Source organism: Danio aesculapii, chromosome 15 (genome assembly GCF_903798145.1).
Source record: "Danio aesculapii chromosome 15, fDanAes4.1, whole genome shotgun sequence".
In the NCBI taxonomy this organism is placed as follows: Eukaryota; Metazoa; Chordata; class Actinopteri; order Cypriniformes; family Danionidae; genus Danio; species Danio aesculapii.
In genome coordinates this window covers 41,281,019-41,306,456 of record NC_079449.1, presented here as the reverse complement: position 1 = coordinate 41,306,456, position 25,438 = coordinate 41,281,019, and the positions used below count along the sequence as shown (strand labels likewise).

Genomic DNA, 25,438 nt, shown 5'->3' with positions numbered 1-25,438 from the left:
GAAATGTACTCATTTAGAAGAACGTTTATCCATACATCCTACAAATGGGGGTTGTATACACATTTACACGATAATAATATTATTATTTGCATACTTACATACATAGTCTACTGAGGTAGTTTTCTCTAGTAACGTCAAGGGAGAAACTATGAGCTTTCTAAATACAAAATCATTCGATTCGCCAAACGTGACATCTGATGACATCTGCTGGTCAAAACAATGTAAATGTGTTGTACAAAAATAGCTTTACGAGCTCTATGGTTTGTACCTTCGCAGCTGCCATAGAAAACAAACATGGCAGCCCCCTTGATGGTGAGTTCAACGCTCCTAACAGCATTATTGCTGTGTTATTTTTCGTACATGGTTCACATTATAATCTACTATAATATAATCGTTCGTGTTATTCCTGAAATACTCAGTTTTAGACTTTTACTTTAACGGGACTGAAATGCGTGTTTGTTACGCCATAACAATGATCATTTTAAAATATGTTATTGAAATGTAATAAATCCCAAGTGTAAACTTTACTGGATTTTTTCAATTTTGTGTATTGTACCTGTACACATATCATCAAATGCAACATATAAATGAGTTTTTAAAATAATTAAGTTCGGGTGAAAATTAGTAAAATTCAGATTAATACTCACGAATTGAATTTAGCTGATTGTTAAGTGTTCTTTTGTCATTTTAAATGGAAAATTAATTTGACAGTTAAAATTTTCTACTGCATGTATACTGTAAAGATGACTATAACCTATCATCTGATATGATCTGCGTAATACCATACAGCCATGTTTAAGGTATAGTTGTAATGTTTATTGGAAAATTAACACTACAGTTTCATATACTATATTAAAAGACTAAATTTAATCTGGAATATTGTTGTTATATGGACCTTTATATATATATATATATATATATATATATATATATATATATATATATATATATATATATGAACAGAGACCACATCCTGATTGTCATTTTAGTAGCAGCATGTTGTAATTGTCCGTTATATGGAGTCAATACAGGACCTTATATACTTGCAGCATCAAATAAAGATTTTTTGCAACAAAAATAATGAACTTCAAATGAAAATTGAAACTATTTATATATAAAAATATACAAAATACAAAATAATTTGTTTCAGCATTTCCTTTAAAAACCCTCAAGTCAATTGCATTGCTCATTTTTATTTGCTTTTCCGTCAACCATGTTAGTGATACTGTTTTCTCTTTGCACATTTTTGCTTGTTTCACTTTCTGGCCCTGATTTGTCAAGGGGGCGGAGTCACCTGCCTCCAATTAAGTATATATATATATATATATATATATATATATATATATATATATATATATATATATATATATATATTGCAAACATATATATTTTTTTTACACTGCTTGATTTTTATTTGCAATGCTTTATTTTTGTTTGCAAAATTCCTTTTTATTTCTCAAAACCTAATTTTTATTATAATTTTTTTTTTTTTGAGATTCGCATTATTTTTACATTTCTTTGCTCAATAATCTAGTTTTAATTTGCAAATCTTGATTTTTTGCTGCAAGTAAATAAGGCCCTGTATTTCATACCGTTTATAGCTCATATATTTTAATCTGTCTCTTTCAAAAGACGCATGCCATGAGGAGATGTTTAGCACACAGCTGTGCTGTTGCTGTAAGGAGGGGTTTGAGTTCTGGTGCCACTCCTCCATCTGTCTTCACCAGGCTCTTACTAAAACTCGATCATTATTTCTATGATGTGGAGAGCTTTTTATATTTGAAAGAGTGGTGGAAGACAAAAATGGTCACATACCAGAATAAGTAAGTGCATTTGTATTTGTGATATTCCCTTATAAATTAATGAAGGCCATTGGCAGCAGGACAATTGTTTTATATGCAATAAATATTATATATATATATATATATATATATATATATATATATATATATATATATATATATATGTATAGGCATGAGCCGGAATAAGATTCTGATGGTATGATAACCTTGGATAAAAATATCACGGTTTCACGGTATTATGATTACTGCTCTAAAATATATTCTTTTTAAATTTCTGGTTTAAAAACAAAAACTTTTTTCCCTTTTGAACACAATATATTTTATTTTGAGAAACATTTAAAGTTTAAGGTTAAATTAATTATTGACTTCTGCTGTCTTCGTTTGTTTCAAAAACAGATTTTTTTGGAAATTTAAAATGTCATCTTTAGATATATTTTCTGCTGAAGATACTGTTGAACAAAACAAAACAAAAAAAGTTTTAAAAAAATTGTACACATACCTTAAGAACGGTCCTGCAGTAAATTTAGCCGGTTTTAAAATCTTGACTTTTCCAAACCGTGGTATACCTTGAAAACAGATATCATCCCGTGCCTAATATATATATAGAGTATATATATTAGTCTTAATAAAAAAAACATCTTATTTTTTATTTATTTGAAATTTTGACTGAAAGTATTTTTCTGTAGGTATTTTGGTTACGTGCAAAAGAGGTTTGGTGCTCAAGTAGGAGCTGCATATTACATTCTGGCTATCAATGGGAGCTTCAGGTATGGCTCGATGATGGGATTCTTATTTTTATTTATTTATTATATTTATTTACTTGTGTCTGTTAATTTATTTTAAAATACATACAGTGATCATTTATTAAATACACCTTTTTAAGCTAATTTAAGTTAATTGAAATCATATAGCCTTAAATGTCAGTTATACATTGAATCCTGTTGTCATAATAACTAGATTCACTTAACCTTTTATTGTTATTTATTATATATATATTACATATTACTTGCTGTGAGGCGACAGACAGCACTACCCACTGCGCCGCCCCATATATATATATATATATATATATATATATATATATATATATATATATATATATATATATGTATGTATATATATATATATATATATATATATATATATATATATATATATATATATATATATATATATATATATATATGTATGTATATGTATATATATGTGTATATATATATATATATATATATATATATATATATATGTATATGTATATATATGTGTATATATATATATATATATATATATATATATATATATATATATATATATATATATATATATATATATATATATATATGTGTGTATATGTATATATATATATATATATATATATATATATATATATATGTGTATATGTATATATATATATATATATATATATATATATATATATATATATATATATATATATATATATGTGTATATGTATATATATATATATATATATGTATATATGTATGTATGTGTGTATATGTATATATATATATATATATGTATATATGTATGTATGTATGTATATATATATATATATATATATATATATATATATATATATATATATATATATATATATATATATATATATATATATGTATGTATGTATGTATGTATGGGGCGGCGCAGTGGATAGTGCTGTCGCCTCACAGCAAGAAGGTCGCTGGTTCGAGCCTCGGCTCTGTCAGTTGCCGTTTCTGTGTGGAGTTTGCATGCTCTCCCTGTGTTCGCGTGGGTTTCCTCCGGGTGCTCCGGTTTCCCCCACAGTCCAAAAACATGTGATTCAGGCGAATTGGGTAGGCTAAATTGTCTGTAGTGTATGAGTGTGAATGAGTGAGTGTGTGTTTCCCGAAGATGGGTTGCGGCTGGAAGGGCATCCGCTGCGTAAAAATGTGCTAGATAAGTTGGCGGTTCATTCCGCCGTGGTAACCCCGGATTAATAAAGGGACTAAGCTGAAAAGAAAATGAATGAATATATATATATATATATATATATAAACAATTGCTTATACATTTTTAAAAACTGTTTATACATATATATTCAATTCATGTTTGCATCAACAAAATCAATATACAAGTCAGGGTCCTATAGTGTCTAACTATTATAAAACTGTTGAATGCTACTACCTCTACATTTTACTATCTACTGGTCTTCCTAAAAGGTGTAAACTCTGTCTCTATAGATTTGCTGGCCAGTCTGAATGGTTTCGTCCAGACTCAGCAGGAATGTTCGGCTTCATGAGGTCCCCTTATGGACAAATTGAGGAAGTGGATCTGAGTGGCACCCTAGTAGACCATAATGGACTCGGCAATCTTAGTAATCACCTTTTGTTTTGTATACATATGCAATTTTTTCCTAAAGCATCGTGTTTCTCTTTATGTCTGAGCTATTGACCAGCCAAGTATGAAGTTTATATTTGCCATCAAGCGAAATAATGTATGCCTGTGTAACAGCTTGTTTTATGAGTTCCAAATTGAGTCCTAAAATAATTTTTGTCTGTGCCATTTTCTGGATTCAGGTATAATTTAGTTTTGAGGAATTGTTGAATATTCTGAAGTACAGTATGTATTATGGATGTGCTAGCTCTATCTAGGAAACAGTATATGACCCACATGATAGAGAATGCTTCATGTTGACTGCAAATATTGTGGCCCAAATCTGATTTTTTCTTTTTTTATTCATTGGTGATATTTATTTTAGACAGTGTAACAACAACAGACCACAATATAATCTTAAATTGTCCTAAATCTAATACCTGTCAATGTTTTGCAATGCTACTTCAGTCTGAACTGTTACATTGGGATTCATAATAGTTTTATACTATTTCTAGATCAGTGGCCCCTATTTTAACATTCAAAATCATTTGACCCTTCCCCCTCTAAGAAAAACCCTAACACAGGAATTTTTGCTGCCTTTTTATTATGGTGGCTTGAGAAAGCCAACATACTGTTATACTACTTAAACGCTATTTTAAGAATGCATCTCCTCCTAGACCATTCATACAACAACCATCAAACTAACACCAAACCTCCAAACTATCCTGAATTAGGTTGCTATATCTTTTCCAACTGATCCGACTTACGGTTTTCCGAAAACTGTCCTGGAAAATTCGAAAAATTCCCATTGACTTAACATTGGACCAAACTTTATGACCTCATAACTTTGCACCAGACTGTCATAAAGACTTATGTTTGGGCTGATTTAACTCAGACTACCAATCTTCCAATCACTGATGACCTTTCAACTGACTAGCCATACATAAACATACTAACCAACATACTAACATGCTAATTCATACTATAAACATACTAGTAACATATTAATTCATACTAAATTAATGCGAACAACATGCTAGTTTATACTAGAAACATGCTAGCAACATGCTAATTCATACTAGAACCATGCTACCAAATTGCTAATTTATGCTAGAAACATGCTTGCAACATTCTAATTCATACTTGAACGATGCTAATTTATGTTAGCAACCGCCTAGCAACTACTCAGAACACTAGCAACAGCCTAGGAACACCTTAGCAACCGCCTAGCCATCCAAAGACGTGCTATAGGTGAATTGGGTAAGCTAAATTGTCTGCAGTGTGTGTCAATGGCAGTGTGGGTGTTTCCCAGTGATGGATTGCAGCTGAAAGGGTCTCCGCTGCGTGAAACACATGCTGGATAAGTTGGCGGTTCATTCCTCTGTGGCGACCTCCGATTAATAAAGGGGCTAAGCCGAAAAGAAAATGAATGAATGAATGAATCAAGTTGGTATATCAGCCTCATTCCTGCTATTTCCATTCTTAGTGAATTTGCTGATGCCTCACTAATACTCAGGTTAGGAGCCACTGTTTTAGATCAACATCTGTCATAATGAATGAGTGTTAGTGTTGTAAATATTAAGTTTGCCCTCTTTCTTGTCATCTTCGTCCTCCTTTTTGCCTGTACCAAATTAGCATTCCACAGCATATCACCTTATGAATTAACTCATGGAAGCTGACTTCAGTGACATGTTGCATGTGCCATTGATGTCCTTCTTATGCACATACAGGTCTGTTCGGAATTGGGATGCGCTCACTCAGAAATCTAATGTTAGCTAGATTTAAAACAAAAATAATAGATGTATTCTCACAGGTGCCACTGATAAATTATTAGTGTGCTTTATTATTCATTTCCTCGCTCATACAAACAAATTCTCTTTTCTCAGTATCGCAGAATAAACTTCAAACTCTCACCTTGCGAGGATGTCCGGAGGTGGACGACTGGTTCCTTGCACGTCTTCATGTCTTTGGAGACAGTCTGGTGGAATTAGACCTCTCTGACTGCACTCATGTCACTGTAGGAGGGCTTGCTGCATTACAGAACCTCAGGTGAACCACATGTGTATTGACCATTTGGATGCATACATCAGTGTGTCTTTGGATTTCAGAATCAGAATTCAGATGTGATGATCTTCAGTCACTGAAGACGCCCTGTGAAATTAAATGGAGGCATTTGTGGCGATACTTACCATTAAGCTAACTACCCTAAATCTGCATGTATTAGCTTACTGTTAAAGCATATATTTGATGTACACAATACTCACCTATGCAATTCATAAAGCAACAAATTTTTTATGTTTTAAATAGGCTGATTTTCTGAGCGCTCAAATTTATTTGCTTTTCCACCCAGAAAACTAAAACGACTGGACATTTCTGGACTTCCTCGACTTCAGAGTCCCGCTCTGGTCCGGATACTATTGGAGGAAATGCTACCTCACTGTCAGGTCATCGGAGTTGAAACTGAGCAGGACATGATCCAGCCAGAAAGACAAGAGCCAACAGAAGACGATGATGCTTCCACACAGAGTGGACTGAGACGTGCATAATGGAGGCTTACGTAGCATTGTTCCTTACGAAGCTCAAACCACTGTACTGTCGTTTTAACAAAGTGTTGTTCTGAATCTTATGTGCATGTTGCAAAATGTATTGTAGAGTATTGATCATAGTTTTGAGACAAACACAATAAAAGTTTGTGTTAGAATGTGAAAGTTGAATTTTACATGTTTTTCTTTCATGAGGTTTTGGTGGCAGGGTCTTTCCTAGTATTCGGTGCCATTTGTGTCCCCGAGGTATTACAGTATATATGGTACAGAATATTTAAAATGCAATTTTAAAAATTTCTTAAAGCTTGTCTGATAGGATTATCCCTTTCCACAATAGGACAAAATGATAACTGCTCAAAATTAAATTAAACTTAAAATATTTACTTTTGATTTCAGTGCAAGTAGCTAAATAGCCATATCCAGGTCATGTATGCTCATATTCAGTTACAAATATAACTTTAAAAAAAAATCTAATAAATACTAGACTTTTCATTGATTTTGTATTGTCGTATACAGTTGAAGTCCGAATTATTAGCCCCCGTTTATTTTTCCCCTGGATTCTGTTTAACGGAGAAGATTTTTTTGAACACATTTCTAAACATAATAGTTTTAATAAGTAATTTCTAATAACTGGTTTATTTTATCTTTTATCTTAGATATTTTTCAAGACACTTCTATACAGCTTAAATTGACATTTAAAGGCTTAACTAGATTAATTAGGTTAATTAGGCAGGTTAGGGTAATTAGGCACATCATTGTATAATGATGGTTAGTTCTGTAGACTATCGAAAAATATATAGCTTAAAGGGGCTAATAATTTTGACCTTAAAATGGCTTTTAAAAAATAAAAAAAACGCTTTTATTCTAGCCGAAATAAAACAATTAAGACTTTCTCTAGAAGAAAAAATATTATCAGACATACTGTGAAAATTTCCTTGCTCTGTTAAACATCATTCGGGAAATATTTACAAAAAAAAATTCAAAGGGGGCTATTAATTCTGACTTTAACTGTATGTAATACAGCCCACCAAATGTTCTATTTTTTAAATAATTAAAATATATTAATAAAATCTTTAACTAAAATGTGTGTCCCTGAAAGGAATGTCACCCCCTGTTACTTTAATGGTAATCCCCATAAAATGCCCACTGATTCCTCCTCTAGTCACGTGATTTTCAGGAATTCTCACAATTATAGAGAGAAATTGTCTTCAAGAAGCAGAGACAGTCTCACTCTTTTATCTTCTTTTATTTTCAACATTTCAGAGTAGTTTTCTGTTGTCGTAAAGCAGAACACGTCCACCCTGTTACCCATTTTTATAGGGGAAACAATATATATATATATATATATATATATATATATATATATATATATATATATATTTATTTTATTTATTTTTTTGTAATTTTGAGAAATACATTTAATAAACATGTTTCAAATCTTCCTCAGCTCATCATGTACTAGCTCGTTGTCCACCCCATAAGAAGCAATGCCTGAGTTTGCAAAAAATGTCACTCCTGTTTCTGTCCACCCTGTTTCTGTTTTGCTTAAATATTGCACTGCGTCCATGGTATTGCTATTCACTTATTTTATACAATCAAAGAAGATCAGTTTAAACCATGTGCATGATTTTGGCAGGGAATGGCACCCTTGTCTGCTGCAGAAAAGCAGAGCCGATACAGGGTACGTCATGGGGCAAACCAAAATAATTATTTTAATTTAAAATAATCGTTTTATTTGCAATTTTCAGTATTTCACTATTTTTACTGTACTATCTGTATGAAATTTAACATGTTTCTTGTATTTTATTTGTTTGTTTTTTTTGACAGTTGATCTGATGTCTTAGATGTGACATTGAAAAATGTTGCTGTTTTTTCTTTTGAAAATTCAGTAATCGAATGATCATTATTGATAATCGAATGAGGGTGTGGCAAACAAGTTGCCTTAGTTCTTATTGTAATGTTCAACCTGTTACTCCTCTCTCCACCCTGTTAACGATGTAGTTTTTCATATTGATTAAATAAAATCAACATATATTACACATGTTTTCTGGTTGCATCCAAAGAACTGACAAAATTAAGTCACTTAAAAACTGGATTTAAATGCATTGCAGTCTCTTTTTATAGTAAATGAAATACATAAAATTTACAACGTGCCATAAATCATAACAAGTCTTTTTTTAAATTTTTTATTTATTAATTTTTTTATTAGATAAATCTTGTTTAATAATACTTTTTAAAAACTACTGTTGCAGGGTAAAGTGAGGGACATTTTAGCTCTTAGAAAATGTAAATATTACAGTAACTGTTTATTTTAAACACCTTTTTAAAAGATACGAGAATGTTGAGTAACAGGATGGACGTGTTACATGTGAAAACTTCTGTAAAAAAATGATACATCATAAAATCCTGAGGTGGACCAATACATTTTTCTTATAGTTTAATAAGTACTTCTTCAACTAAAATGATAAAATTCTGGACAATTAAAAAAAATTCAGACAGTAATGGCACCGAATAGTAGAAATGACACGGCACATGATAATAAGTACCATAAAAAAAGAAAAGGAAAATAAAACAGGTGTCAAATCTGATTAGTCAGGTGAAGTAAATCCTATAATCCGTTTTATAAGGTGTGAGGATGTTAGGTCTAAGTGTTAGTAACATTGAGACACAGGCACAGGAAAGGTGGATCAAGAAATCTGAGATGGTATAATGTAAGGTAATTTATTTATTTATTTTTACTTTTAAAATTAAACGTAAATATAAATGTATGGTTTTGATAAAGGTAAACGATCCATCCTGTCATTAAAAGACGCGATTTTGGAACGAATATTACATTTCGTTTACACCCGGAAGAGTGTATTAACAAATTACAGAGAAACGGGTAAAAACCGATGCATAAACGATTATCTTCACGAAATCCAAGTTGGGCGGGGACAAGGCTCCTTCAAGGGATTTTATTTCGTGGTCTGGTAGGAGTTTCCAGTCCATGGATTTTAGCATTTGACCAACTATACTTTTCAAATAATCAAGTCGTTACGTAATTTTCCATTGTCTTATTTTTTTTCAGCTAAATTATTTATGAAGGAATAAAATAAACACACGAAATAAAAGTAAATGCGTTCACGTGGGATATAATTTGTAACTTTCCCATAACAAACATAACAGAATTTATAGGCAATTTATTTATTTTATTGGGTAAATATTATATTCACAAATGTACATTTTCTTCATCATTACCTAATTTGCAGGATTTTCTTTGTGACTTCAATTGTTTAATTACTACTTTACAAAATGTTTACAGCAAAAAAGTGTAAAAACTGTGAAATTGTATAAGGACATTATAAATATTATTTAATTTGATAGTTTTGCCTCTGTAAACTGTTTTTATTATCTTGTTTTAGTATTCTTTTAATTTATTTATAAATAATTTTCATTGTTTATTATTGTACTTGATGTCATCCATTGTTATGGTTAATATGATTGTATTGATAAAACACAATAAAAAAACAAACAAACAAATGAATAAATACATACATACATAAAAGTAAATGCGTGAAAACAGTATTATTTAATTATTCTGGTTATGTGATTAGTAATTAATCACAGAATAAGTAGAACTTTACTTACATATTCCGTTCGATACACCGATGGATTTGCTCTGAGCCATACTAAACTTAACTAAACCGAACTTCAACTCTAAAAACTGGACTGACAGTTTTAAATTACTAAAACGTCTATGTACATTGTAAAAGCGCTATAGAAATAACGATGAATTGAATTGAATTGATAAGAAATCGGCTTTTTGAGCCTCCATGCGCCCCCTAGAGGAATAAAACAGTATATCACATAAGTGTCGTTTACCACTTTTCAGCATGAGCCGCCCAAAGAAATATCAGCGACGCACAAAAGCTATCGCCCCTTTAATAAAAACAGTTGTGCTATCTCAACTTCATGTGTTTTGGGATTTTTAGCTAGCTCGCAGTTTTTAAAGAGAATAGATGTCTGAAGGTAACATATGATTTTGCCTTTCGGTATACGGGTGTTTTCAGACTCGTTTAACGTTAGCCTTTAGCAAATAAATAAAGCTAACGTTAAGCATTTATTTTAAGTTTTTCACTGTTAGTGATTGAATCATATAAATAGGACATCACGTCACTTCGATATGCTTTTTTGTGTCCTTTAGAGGTTTCTAAAAGGGTAGAAGAAGAGGAGGCTGACACACCAGGTCTCGAGGTAAATAAAGATGTTTTTTTAATGTTTTAATAGCACACAAAAATGAACGTACAAAAGTTATTCATGTTTATAGACTATTTTGAGGGGTGTAAACAATAAGAGTGGTCCTAGCGTGTTTCCTGTTTTAGTTTTTTACTTTCCATAGCTTCAGGAAGTCCAAACAGATCCACATATTCATAAACAGACAACTGTGTTTACATTAGTTATGACTGAATTGTCTCTTTTTACAGTTCTGAAATACAGTGCATCTGGAAAGCATTCATAGCGCTTCACTTTTTCCACATTTTTGTTACAGCCTTATTCCTCAACATTCTACACACAATACCCCATGTATTGGGGTATTGTGTGTAGTTGAAATTGTTGAAAATTTATTAAAAATAAAAAATCTAAAAACTCATCTGTCTATATAAGGTTGACAGCGCATGTCAAAGCACAAACCAAGCATGATGACAAAGGAATTGTCTGTAGACCTCCGAGACAGGATTGTCTCGAGGCACAAGACTGGGGAAGGTTACAGAAAAATTTCCAATGACACAGTGGCCTCGTTCTTCCGTAAGTGGTAGATGTTTGGAAACCATAGACTGTAAAATAAATGGACGTAGCCCCCATATGTTTCTGAACACTGCAAAAGAAGCTACAAGTAGGCGCGGCCAACCGTTGCCATTTTGTTCGCACGTCATCGCACCCACGGCGGGATACCAAACAAGGGCAAAGAGGAGGAGAGTGAGCAGAGTTACAGACACCTGCTGGCACTCTGCTTAGACCTGGCAGACAGACTTTACTTTGGGAGAAACGCTTGATACTTTATTACCTGCGACTCGTTTGTGTTCTGACCACAATTACTTCCAAACACTTCAGATATAGTCTGTGTTAGTAAATGCAAGACTATTGATGATGAACTCCAGCATAACTGTATGATAACGCTTCAGATGACTGTTCTAGAGCCTACAGCTAATCAATCTGTCACATTCTGGAGTGCTTTACGGGTCTAAAGAAAAATATTAATGATAAATGATCTTAAATAAAACAAATACAATTATAGAGATGGTATATAAGTATATAACTTTACTCACATGGGAAACGAGGCCACGTGAATGGTTTGTGAGCACAATTAAATGCACACAGCATCCCATATCATCTGATAATTGTAAGAAATAATCCCAAAAGGCAGCTGACTGTGTAAAGCCACATAAAACAAAACAAAAATACGATGAATATGCCGAGATCAGTGGCTAATCTGCCGGATTCAGCTGAGGTGAAGTGACGGCGACCAGCGAGACCTAGCTGTCACTCAAGTGGCCACGCCCTTAATTATGCAAACTTAATATAACCTAATATAAAGGAAATGGATGAGATATAAAAAAATTCACCCCCTCACAGTTGTCATGGAGAGTAACAATAGCTATATGAACCAAAATCGTTCTTTGTACCAGGCTGTAAACACCTTTTTTTCTGCTGTAAAGTTAGCCATTCTTACAGTGGGCTCAATTGCAATTTGCTCTATTATGGAGCCAGGACTAGCGGAATTTTGATGAATTGCAGTTTCAGTTACTTCCGTATTGGCTTCCCGAGGGAGAGCGGGAGGTTGCCGCTTGTTGGAAACCAAGTCTCTACCTAGAGCTGGCCGGCCATCTAAGCTGAGTGATCGGGGGAGAAGGGCGTTAGTCAGGGAGGTGATTAATAACCCGATGGTCACTATGTCTGAGCTCCAGCGTTTTTCTGTGGAGAATGGAACCTTACAGAAGGACAACCACCTGTGCAGCAATCCACCAATCAGGTCTGTATGGTAGAGTGACCAGACGGAAGCCACTCCTTAATAAAGGACACAAAGCAGTTTATGGGCCAGTGATATCAGCATATTGAAATGGTCTATAAAGCATCAGGGAACGATATATTAGCCCAATGGGCATTACTATAATATTTCAATGCAATTTTGCACCTGTGCAATGCTAATAATTTATTTTGCACTTGCACCTTTGCCCTGCATCAACATTATTGTACATTTTTCATCCAAATATATACCATACCCTTTTCTCAGTATTTTTTTTGCCCACACAAAATATGCATATATAAAGAAGAACATGTAAAACATGAACGGGATATAAGTTTAAATACTGCTCATATGTATGTCACACTTTCACCACAGTAAGCTGCATTTTATATAATGATTTTATATGTATATACATATTTCTGCAGGGTCAGTCAGATGATAGCAGCGACGAGGGTGACGCTTCAGGAGATACTGAGAGTATGTGACAAACATTGTACTTAAAAGATCATGCATAACAAATCTGTCCATAAAATAATGCGGTCTTGGCTAAAGATATACTTTTTTTTTTTCAGTGGATTTCTTACGCAGTCTCTTCTCACGAACACTTGGCCTGAGTCCTGGAGAGAAAGTCTTGGATGAGTTGACTCTGGACTCAGTTGCTCGCTACATCCTGAGTGGCAAATGTGAGTTTCTGCTCAGATGAGGGCATGAGTTCTAAATTTCAGAGTGAAATGTTTAATCTTTTGCTGTTAAAAGACTTATTCTGAATGTACAGTCAATTCATTAACACATTTATTTGCAAATTAGCTTCATGAACAATTTGCTGCTATAGCAAATAGCGTTACTATTTTGAGTTGTAATTTTAGGTCATATAGTGGGATGGTTTAAACTGTCCATTAGTTGATTAATCTTTCTATCAACAGGTAAGAACATTATCTGTATGGTTGGAGCTGGGATATCTACATGTAAGTATACAATGCAGCAATCCTCATATATGAAAATAGAATTATATTTTGATATTATTATTATTAAGAGTAGTAGTATATTATATTAAAAGGATAGTTCACTCCCAAAAAAACTGACAAAAAAAAAAAACCTGAAACCACTGACTTCCATAGTGGGAAAAACAAATATTATGGATGGTAATGGTTACAGATTTTCAAAAGAAGAAAGAATCTCATAAAGCAAGTGAGTAAATGATGACAGCATTTTCTTTTTTGAATGGACTATTATTAGTACTTGGTCTCACCTGAAGGCTTTATCTACATCAAAATACATTGCACCTCCAAAACTAAATAGCCCCACGCCCAATTCTGAGTGAAAAATAAATAATAATAAGGGTAAAAAGTATAATTCTAAGATGATTTTGTTTAATTCACATGTATTAAAATTAATTTGCTACTGTACATTTGCAATCAGAATTATTACACCCCCTGAATTATTAGCCCCCCTGTTTATATTTTTTCCCCAATTTCTGTTTCACTGAGAGAAGATTTTTTTTCAACACATTTCTAAACATAATAGTTTTAATAACTCATTTCTAATAACTGATTTATTTTATCTTTGCCATGATGACAGTAAATAATATTTGACTAGATATTTTTCAAGACACTTCTATACAGCTTAAAATTACATTTAAAGGCTTAAAAAAACAGTTATTAGAAATGAGTTATTAAAACTATTATGTTTAGAAAGGTGTTTAGAAAGAATCTTCTCTCCGTTAAACAGAAGTTGGGGAAAAAATAAACAAGGGGGCTAATTATTCTGACTTCATCTATATATATATATATATATATATATATATATATATATATATATATATATATATATATATATATATATATATATATATATATATATATATATATATATATATATATATATATATATATACACACAAACATGACATGTATGTATGTATATATATGTGTATGTATGTGTGAATATTTGTATAGAGTAAAAAAAACTGCTAAACTCTTGGTTGAGGTCTGTGCATGATATTATTTGTGGTCTCACTACTGTGTAATTTAAATGTGTGTTATTATGACTGTTCCATTTGTAGCATAATGGCTTAACCTGTAGTTATTCCATTCTTTAGCTGCGGGAATCCCAGATTTCCGCTCTCCTGGCACAGGTTTATATGCCAATCTGCAGAAATACAACCTGCCTTACCCAGAGGCCATCTTTCAGATAGACTATTTCAAGGTCTGATTGTGATTCTATAAAAAAGCTTATTTTTAATAGTCTTATGTTGATGTCTAAGCATGTTTTAAATTCCTACTTTCCAGAAGCATCCGGAGCCCTTCTTTGCTCTTGCCAGAGAGCTCTACCCAGGACAGTTTAAGGTAGTTTATTAATCTTATCTGACATGCATTGTTCAAAAATGACATTCGATGGATCATAGCACAGTGTTGGAACATTTTAAATCAACAGCTAATTGTCATTTTTAAATGGTGAAAGAAGTCAGAGAAAACTGAAAAAAAAAAAATCTTTATATGTTTATACAACAGTTCTGTCTGGTTCTCAAATCTGATTGGCTGATATATAAACCGAAACACTGGCCTATTTAGTGTTGAGGTTTCATGGCTTAATTTAACCAGCCTGGTGGCCAGTCTTCATTGATTGCATATTCCACCAGTAAGAGCACAGTTCAAAAGAGGATAAATTGTTCCTGCGCATCTCACTGGTGCATCTGTGACCAAGACAGCAAGTCTTTGTGATGTATCAATAGCCGCAGCATCCAGGGTAATGTGAGCAGACAACCAAGAAGGATGAACCACATCCAACAGGAGTAAGTGTGGACTCAAAAGAAAGCTGTCTGAAAGGGATATCCGCGTGCTAACCTGGATTATATCTTCAAAAAAAAAACTAAAACCACAACTTCCCAACTCGTTTCAGAATTAAATGTGCTCTTTCTGTTTCCACTAAAATGTTTGTTTGAAGCTCCACAGGCTCAGTATACATGGCCGGGCTGCTATATCCAGTTTTAATGGTGCCAGCAGCAAAAGTCATGGTCTGTGGTCAATGTGAAGCATGTTTTGTTTTATGATGAGTCCACCATCACTGTCTTTCCCACATCCGGAGAGTTACGGTGTGGAGAAGCCCCAAAGAAGACTGCTGCCCAGAGTGAACCATGGGGGTGGATCAGTGATCGTTTGGGCTGCAATATCATGGCATTCCCTAGAGGACCATGTGCACTCAATGGTTCAAACATTGAAGGCATTGCCATGTATTAGAATGATAATACACCAATACACACAGCAAGACTGGTGACAGAGTGGTTTGATAAACATGATAATGCAGTTGAAGACCTCCCATGGCCTGTACAGTCACCAGATGTAAATATTATTGAGCCACATTGGGGTGTTTTGGAGGAGCAATTCAGGAAACAATCCTCCACCAGCATCACGTAGTGACCTGGCCACTCTTCAACAAGAAGAATGGCTCAAAAATCCCTCTGGCCACTGTGCGGGACTTGTATCTGTCATTCCCAAGACAAATTGATGCTATGTGGGCTGCAAAAGGAGGCCCTACACCATACTAATGAATTATTGTGGTGAAAAAACAGGTGCTTCAGTTTCATTGTCCAACCGTTGTATGCATATATGTGTATGTATACTGTGTATATTTATATAGAACATGTGCAACTAACAAAATAGCTGCATAACTTGAATATTTAAAGAAATGTTAGTGTATTTTCCACCCTGTTATGCCACAGTACATTATTTATTTCACACATTATATAGTGGTCCTAAATGTTATTTGACTGTGATGATCTTTGCTTTCTCCAGCCCACAGTGTGTCACTATTTCATGAAGATGCTGAAAGACAAAGGACTACTGAGGCGCTGTTATTCTCAAGTAAGTGAGTGTTACATGAATATGTACATGTGTGTACATACATACATACACGCACACACACACACACACTTGGTAATGGTTTTATTTTGTAATCATTCTTTCACATATTGTTTTAAGAATATTGATACTCTAGAAAGAGTTGCAGGACTGGAAGGAGAGGACCTGATTGAAGCTCATGGTACATTTCACACATCTCACTGTGTGAGCTTCCTCTGTCGTAAAGAGTACACCATGGACTGGATGAAAAGTACAGTATTGAACTCAGACATTTTCAGTTTTAAATGAGATTTGGAAAAGTAGTTTGCTTCAATATTTTGTGTTTCTGATTTACAGATCAAATCTTCTCTGAAGAGATTCCCAAGTGTGAATCTTGTGGAAGCCTGATAAAACCCGGTAAGACCCATATGGGCTGTGTGATCCTTTTTAGTTTTCTGAAATCAAACTTAGTCCATCAATAAACTGCTTTTGTTTGTGCCTAAAGTCTGAATAATTTTTTGTCTGTTTATAGATATTGTGTTTTTTGGGGAAAGTCTGCCTTCCCAATTTTTCACTTCAATGAAAATGGTGAGGATTCAGTACAGTTTGTCATTTTAATTCATTTACTGCACATATGCACATTTGGATGCCACTTTTATGTAAAGAGATAATATATTGCATTGAATGTACACCTATTATCAGTTCTTGCTCTCCCTTGTAATTGAACCCACAACCATGACTTAGTGCCATGCTCTAACATTTGAAGTAATGTAAATAATGTCACCCATATTGTTTACCACAGGACTTTCCTCAATGTGACCTTCTTATCATAATGGGAACATCTTTGCAGGTTCAGCCATTTGCATCTCTAGTCAGCAGGTAAGATCCTCTGCTTTGTAGAATTCACATGAAACTGTTGCAGGATTGATTAAATAGGTTATGGAATTTTGTATTTACACTAAAATAGGGTAAACTGTAAAATTCTGAAATTTTATTGCATTTTTTTCTCATTGAATGTAGTTTCAAATTGAATTTATTACTGTGATTTTAAAGCAGGACTTTTACCCCAGTCTTCAGCATTACATGATCCTTCAGAAATCATTATTAAATGCTGATCTGCTGCTCATGAAACGTTTATTATCATTCGTGTTGTTAACCATTGCTCTGTTTAATATTTTTGTGGAAAATGGCATGCAGTACCATTCAAAATTCCATTGAAAATGTATTTTTTTCATTCAAAGACACATCACATGGTTCAAGAGTGAAAGTGAAAACATTTAAAATTTTATAATAGATTTTATTTTAAATAAATGCTGTTATTTGGGACTTTCTTCATCTTAAAATTATGAAGCAGAGAAAAATAAGATTTTAAAATAGAGGATTATGATAATCAATATTAATGATTGGCAACAGTACAGTTGAAGTCAGAATTATTAAACCCCCTTTTATTTATTTATTTTTTTATATTTCCCAAATTATGTTTAACAGAGCGAGGAAATTTTTACAGTATGTCTGATAATATTTTTTTCTTCTGGAGGAAGTCTTATTTGTTTTATTTTGGCAAGAATAAAAGCTTTTAAATATAAGTTTTAATTTTTTTTAAAAAACATTTTAAGGTTTAAACGATTAGCCCCTTTAAGCTTTATTTTTTTTTCGATAGTCTACGGAACAAACCATCATTATACAATAACTTGCACAATTACCCTATTCTGCCTAGTTAACCTATTTAACCTAGTTAAGCCTTTAAATGTCACTTTAAGCTGTATAGAAGTGGCTAAAAATTCAGGAGGTTTAATAATTCTGACTTCATCTGTAATTGCCAATAATAATTAATCATAAAAGAACAGCATATCAACATACCCCAGGGGTATGAATAATTTGTGCTTGACTATATATGTAAAGAAATAAATAAGTGTGTGTATCACAATCTGCAATCAAATGATTAGGATCCCAACAATAGAAACAAGCTTGTTTACTTTTTTCATGACCAGCCAAATTTCCAGAAGGACACGAACGCAAATTCTCTTTAAATGAATGAGCAAATTGCGGAGCCGAATACTCTCTACAAACACACTCATTCTAAGGATGATTAAAACAGCCCTGTTCTGGCAAAAAACTATTACATGTGGGTGAGTGCAAATTCGTCAGCGAGAACGGCAGCCTCCAAAAATGAAGACACTTTTTGCTCACTTAAATGGACTACAATTTCATCTGAAAGACTCTTTTTAAAGTCCTCCATTAAAATCAGTTCTTGCAACTGCTCCAGTGTATCAATTTTACTCGAAATACACCACTTCTCGAATAAGGTCCTCTTCTCCCTCGCAAACTCTACATAAGTCTGTTTGGGTGACTTCGCATGAGCTCTGAATTTCTGCCGAGAGGCTTCTGTAACTAACTCGTAGGTATGCAACATCGCAGCCTTTACCACATCGTAATCTAATGACTGCCCAGAGGTAACAAAGAACATATCTCTCGCTTTACCGGATAAGCTGCATTGCAGCAGTAGTGCCCACATATCTTTAGGCCAATCATGTTTCCCAGCAATTTTTTCGAATGCTACAAAATCAACTTCAGTCACGCGAAATGATTGGACTAATTTGATATACCTACTTGCGTCGAATGGAGCATCATTAAACTGCTGAATGGAACTAGATGCGACTGGTTATGCAATTGATGGAGGACGCAAATAAGGCATCGTCATTTTTGTTTTACCAAAGCTTGTGCTTCTAAGTCCTGTTTACGCAATTTAATTTCACTTTCTTTTTCAACCTCAATTTGACGCAGTTTTATAACCTCAGAGTCGTACATTCGCACAGTTCTTTAAGTTTTACAGCCAAAACAATCAAAACGTTCAATAGAATCTGCATTTGGGGGCGACGCAGTGGCGCAGTAGGTAGTGCTGTCGCCTCACAGCAAGAAGGTTGCTGGTTCGAGCCTCGGCTGGGTCAGTTGGCGTTTCTTTGTGGAGTTTGCATGTTCTCCCTTCGTTCGCGTGGGTTTCCTCCGGGTGCTCCGGTTTCCCCCACAATCTAAAGACATGTGGTACAGGTGAATTGGGTAGGCTAAATTGTCCAAAGTGTATGAGTGTGACTGAGTGTGTATGTTTCCCAGAGATGGGTTGCAGCTGGAAGGGCTGAATAAGTTGGCGGTTCATTCCGCTGTGGCAACCCCGCATAAATAAAGGGACAAAGCCAAAACGAAAATGAATGAATGAATGAATGAGAATCTGCATTTGAGGATAAGATAAGAAACGCAACATATACCTTCTGTTTTTCTAATATGCCGTCTTCCACCAATTTATTATACAAGAAATCTTTTATAACCTTCTCTGTTGACTCTCTTGGAACAATAACGTTAAAAAACTCCAAAATAATATTTAAATATTTTCTGCATTTCTCAAATTCTTCTAGAGATGGTGAAAGCGTAACATTATTAGCCTCCTTTGAAACTTTAATTCTTTTAAAAAATACTTCAGAATTGTTGCTTAATGAGGAAAATTTTTTCTTCAACACATTTTTAAACAGAATAGTTTTAATAATAAATTTCTAATAACTAATTTATTTAGTCTTTGCCATTGTCGCATAGACTGCATAATATTTTTCGACTTTTTTGCAAGATACTAGTATTCAGCTTAAAGTGCACTAGGTTACCATGTTAACTATGCAAGTAAAGGTATCTGTCGATTTTCAGAATTTTGGTATCTGGATCGGATTGGGTTCAAAAAGAATGGTATCATGCATCCCTATATATAATTAGGCAAGTTATTGGAAAACAGTGGTTTGTTCTGCAGACAATCAAAAAAAAATCTTAAGGGGGGTAATAATATTGACCTTAATTTTTATTTATGATTTTATTCCAACAGCAACAATAAGACTTTCCTCAGAAGAAAAAATATGATAGGAAATGCTTTGAATATTTCTGTGAATATATTTATTTTTATATATTTATTCACAGACTAGAAAATAAGCCTGTGATTTAGGCGTTTATAATCGACCTATAACAGTACATACAGTAATAACATAACAGAAATGTGCTTGGAAAAATAAAGCCACTGAATTGTTTATTTTATGTTTTGGGAATTTATTGATTCAAACTTCACAACCATAACAACATTTGAAGATAGAGATTTTTTTTTTTTAAATCTTCTTAAGCAGTTTCTTTCTCAAGGGTCGTGGTAATTGTAGTCATGGGCATAGGAATTGTAGGAGCTTTTAAATTTATGAAGCATGAAATGAAATTTAGTCAGATTCATTTTATTCCAACAAATAATAATCAAAGAGGTAATTTTCTAATGTCAATCATTTTTATATCTCTGATTGTTTTTTTTGGGTTTTTTTTTTGCAGAGTTTCAAACAGCTGTCCAAGATTGCTGATCAATATGGAGAAAACTGGACAGGTCTTTGGCTAATTCTAAAAAACATGAATGAAATTTATTTTGTTTTATAATTACACTTTGGCTTATTACACAACTTAAACTTTTACACTTTTTTTCTGACAGTCTGAATTTGGCATGGGTTTATTCAGTTTTGGAGGAGGAATGGATTTTGATTCAGATAAAGCCTACAGGTAAGACCAGTGTCATTTTTAACAGCTATTTAAGAGTTTTTTTTTTTTTCACATCACATCAAATCAGGATATTTTTAATGAAACCTCACAGATTTCTGTCCCAAAATTAACTCAAAAGTTTTCAGTTCAAGTTTAGTTACTTTTTATGAATAACATATTCAATGTAGGTTTTATTTCAAGATAACATATTGAACATATTGGTGGTCTGAGGGGAAAAAAGATTTCTAATATAATATTAACACATAAAAAAGAATATAACTGCAAGCAAAATTCTATTGCGCTTTGGCAGCTTGTTCTGAGCCAAATTTGGTGGAAATTGGGCTAACAATCTATAGAGAGTTCAAAACAACAGATTTACAAACTGATTCAAGTTGGTTGAAAGAAAGTTGTTTCATTTAGGGTATAAATTATATCAATGTTCACATAGCAATGATAAAAGGAATCTGCAAGACTCATGACAATAGACAAAACTATTCAAAAGTCATTTGATAATTTTTGTATGATTTCTAATGATAGAATTTAATTATTTGTTAATTTTACCCAGAAGGTGGTGCAAACTGACGTACAGTAGTTTGGTCAATGGCAGGTCTAGATCACACACATTAAGTTTGGTTTTAGTACTTCAAACCATTGCAGTGATTCAGCCTGTAATGTCATCTGGCAGCATGACATCAAGCCTACTTCAGACCATGGTTGTCATAACACACACCAAGTTAAATTTGTTTGCAAGTTAATTGAAAATGGTTCATCTAATCAACTTGAATTCCGTAACTTTTGGTCAGCATGTTCTGTAGATCATGTGATTTAATTTTGGTGAAAATCAAACAAGCGACCTAGGACGAGTTTGTTCAAATAGGTTTTACAAAAAATTTGAAATAGCAAAAATATTTTCATGATGGAAAATGGCATCATTAGGGTGCATTTGAGCCAAAGAATCAGAGGGAAAAAAAGGTGTTGTAGCCCATTTGGTTCAATAGTTATAAAGATAAACGTAAGTGAAACTTTGGACAAGTGGAGGCACTAGAGAGTTTGAGATAGAGAGTTCAAATTAGTTGTGGTTCAAGATCAGACTGTTCTCTATCAGTGTGCCAAAGTTTGCACAAATGCCGCAAATGGTTCATAGGGCTTCCGTAGACTACCAGAGCAGAGGAAGAAGAAGCCAGAAGAATAATTATAAGAACCGGAACGGATACAATAGATGCCTACCCATCTTCAGTGCTTGGCTCCTAATGATGATATGTAATATGATGTAACAAATTGAATCTGAAAAATTAATTAAACATATATTATTCATTATACATCACTGCAGAATTTTACAAATATATTAATCCTGTTTTCCAATGTAGAATTGAAATAGTAAAACATGGTAATAAAACATTGCTAAAAAATATAAACAAAAATCTAAATAGCTGTTTTCTTACAAAAATGAACTTTGAATAATACAATAAATTTATTTGACATTAAAATAAACGTTTGGGATTTTCATTCTATTTCATGGGATAGTAGTACACCCAAAAAATTAAATTCTGTCATAATTTACTCACCCAAACTGGATTGTGACAAGTGAAGGATGTTTTTTTCTGTTTAACACAAAAGAAGTTATATGAAAAACTGTCGGAAACCTGTAACCCTTGACTTCAATAGGATTTTTTTTTCCTAGTATGGATGTCAGTAGTTACAGGTTTCTAACATTTTTCAAAAAACATTTTTTGTGATCAACAGAAAAAGAAAACCCATTAAGGCAGAGATACCCAAACTAGGGCCCATGGGCCAAAGTTGGCCCATAGTAACCTTTTGATTTGGCCCGCCATCCCATCTGAATGGGAATGGTTTAGATGGGGTCTGTCATTTCAAATTTAATTTTTTTTTAGATTAGATTCAATTTATTGTCATCACACATGTACAAGTACAAGGCAACGAAATGCAGTGTACAAATGTACAAAAACTGCTACAAAAAGCTAACTAAAATAAAATGTTCCAATTTAAATGCTGTAATTTAGTTTAAAATGTACATCAATCACCTGATGGATAAAGGACAATGCAGAAACTTTGGTGAGTAAATCAAGGCAAACTAAAGACTATATTCAGCATTGAACTCCACTTTGTTATAAGTGTGATTGTTTATTTTTTTATTGCAATAATTTATCATAAAAAAAAAAAAAAATTTTATATATATATATATATATATATATATATATATATATATATATATATATATATATATATATATATATATATATATATACATATATACATATATATATACATATATACATATATATATATATATATATATATATATATATACATATATATACATATACATACATACATACATACATATACATATATATATATATATATATATATATATATATATATATATATATATATATATATATACATATACATATACATATACATATATATATATATATATATATATATATATATATATATATATATATGTATATGTATATGTATACATATATATACACATATATATATATATATATATATATATATATATATATATATATATATATATACATACATACATACATACATACATACATACATACATACATACATACATACATACATACATACATACATACATACATACATACATACATACATACACACATATATATATATATATATATATATATATATATATATATATATATATATATACTGCATTAGTTACTTTGATTCAAAGTAATGTTTTCTATTGATTTTTAAATATTAAGAAAAAAATTATGCAATTACCCATGGCAACTTTAATGTAAAATAGTTTGGTATATTTTTCTTTGGCCCACGGCTCTCAATAATATTTGGTTTTTGGCCCTTCATACTAAAAAGTTTGGGCACACCAGCATTAACGTTTGGAACAAATCTCTGTTATCCATATTATGTGAAAAGAATTCTTATTTCTTTCAAAAATCAAAAAGAATTCATGGCATTGTTGTAAATAAGCATTTAAACACACACAGAGAAGAGAGAAAAGAAGATGATTGATTCTTATGATTATTTATTATTCACAGAGATGTGGCTCATCTGAGCACCTGTGACGATGGCTGCATGGCTCTCGCTGAACTGCTGGGCTGGAAAGTAAATACTGTCATGTCCACATACATACCTTACATTTAATAAAAAATCTGTAAACTTTTACCTGCTTATGTTATACTGTGTTTTATTTCAGAAAGAGCTGGAAGAGCTGGTGAAGCGTGAACATGCTTTGATTGACAGCAAAGATGCCAAAAAGACTGGCAAAGAAGCCAGTCAGAGCTCCAAAGGCGCTGTTGCAGAGGCTGAGAAGACTGACAAAACAGAATAATCATTCAGAGCCTGCAGAGGGTGAACATGACACCTAAAGTAGTTTCACTACACTCTGGCCTGTTCCAGTTTACTGTCGACCTCTGTTCCTCTGAGCTCTTGTGTCTCTCACCTGCCTATAATAACAGTATAGAGACGTAGAAATAGTGCAGAAACCTCACAGGGGACAGGAACAGTACGAGCGAAAGACAGCAAACACTGTAGTTAAAGTGTGGTGTTCTGCTTGAGCGACGGCTCTTATGAAATAACACAATTATATATAAAAAATAATGCTTTAAATGTAATGTTTCAAAGATTATATGCATTACATTTAAGTGTATCACATAAGGTATCATGCTTAAAACAAATCTGTCTGAAAGAAAAACATTTGGAATGACATACAAGCAAACATGGCTGTTTGCATTTTCTTTTTTTATGACACTGTGTGTGACAAGCAACTAAAATACTACATTCTCATTACTTTAATTTCTTTGTAAATTGAGAAACTTTTAAACACTTGAGTAAATTGAATACAATTAAATGACTAGGAAATGATATTTTAAAAAATGTTACATTTTTAAACTTTCCAGAATTGTACGAAGGCTATAAAACAAAGTAACGTAAATATTTTACAATTAAAATTCTAAAGTAATCAAAATTACATTAAAATTATTATTATATAATATATATTATATATAACTATAATAATCAGATTTAATGAGAAAATCTACTCAGCTAAATTCTCACCAGTTTTCATGAGATTAACCATGATGATGCTTGTTAACACAATTCCTTTCTTTATGCAATCATTTGTAAATTTTAGTATAATGATTTTAGTATAATTAAAGGTGTAACGGGTGTTTATTTAATGAAAAAATAATAATATCTGGATTATATTCTAATATAACTATTCTAATACATTTTGCTGTGCATTCTTTCTCTGTTGCTTATTTTCAGTCTGGAATGATACCAGCCCATGTTTCAAATGTGTAAGAGGAAGTTGGCCCAGTAGTG

The 25,438-nt window shown here is 32.6% G+C and overlaps 2 protein-coding genes across 2 annotated transcripts; both read left to right on the top strand.

The window, feature by feature from the left end:
- Positions 1-278: 278 nt before the first annotated feature.
- dmac2 (distal membrane arm assembly component 2) lies at positions 279-6,865 on the top strand. Its single transcript, XM_056473785.1, has 6 exons — positions 279-312; positions 1,633-1,823; positions 2,489-2,569; positions 4,025-4,158; positions 6,044-6,206; positions 6,508-6,865. Exons 1-6 carry the CDS (start codon positions 295-297, stop codon positions 6,701-6,703), a joined length of 783 nt encoding a protein of 260 aa, XP_056329760.1. The 5' UTR covers positions 279-294; the 3' UTR covers positions 6,704-6,865.
- Positions 6,866-10,579: 3,714 nt separating this feature from the next.
- On the top strand, positions 10,580-25,077 carry sirt2 (sirtuin 2 (silent mating type information regulation 2, homolog) 2 (S. cerevisiae)). Its single transcript, XM_056474275.1, has 16 exons — positions 10,580-10,708; positions 10,884-10,933; positions 13,130-13,181; positions 13,277-13,387; positions 13,628-13,669; positions 14,803-14,909; positions 14,993-15,049; positions 16,496-16,564; positions 16,682-16,811; positions 16,898-16,957; positions 17,073-17,128; positions 17,343-17,419; positions 20,885-20,936; positions 21,039-21,106; positions 24,154-24,220; positions 24,312-25,077. The coding sequence occupies exons 1-16, from the start codon at positions 10,699-10,701 to the stop codon at positions 24,444-24,446; spliced, it is 1,143 nt and encodes a 380-aa protein (XP_056330250.1). The 5' UTR covers positions 10,580-10,698; the 3' UTR covers positions 24,447-25,077.
- Positions 25,078-25,438: the final 361 nt, after the last annotated feature.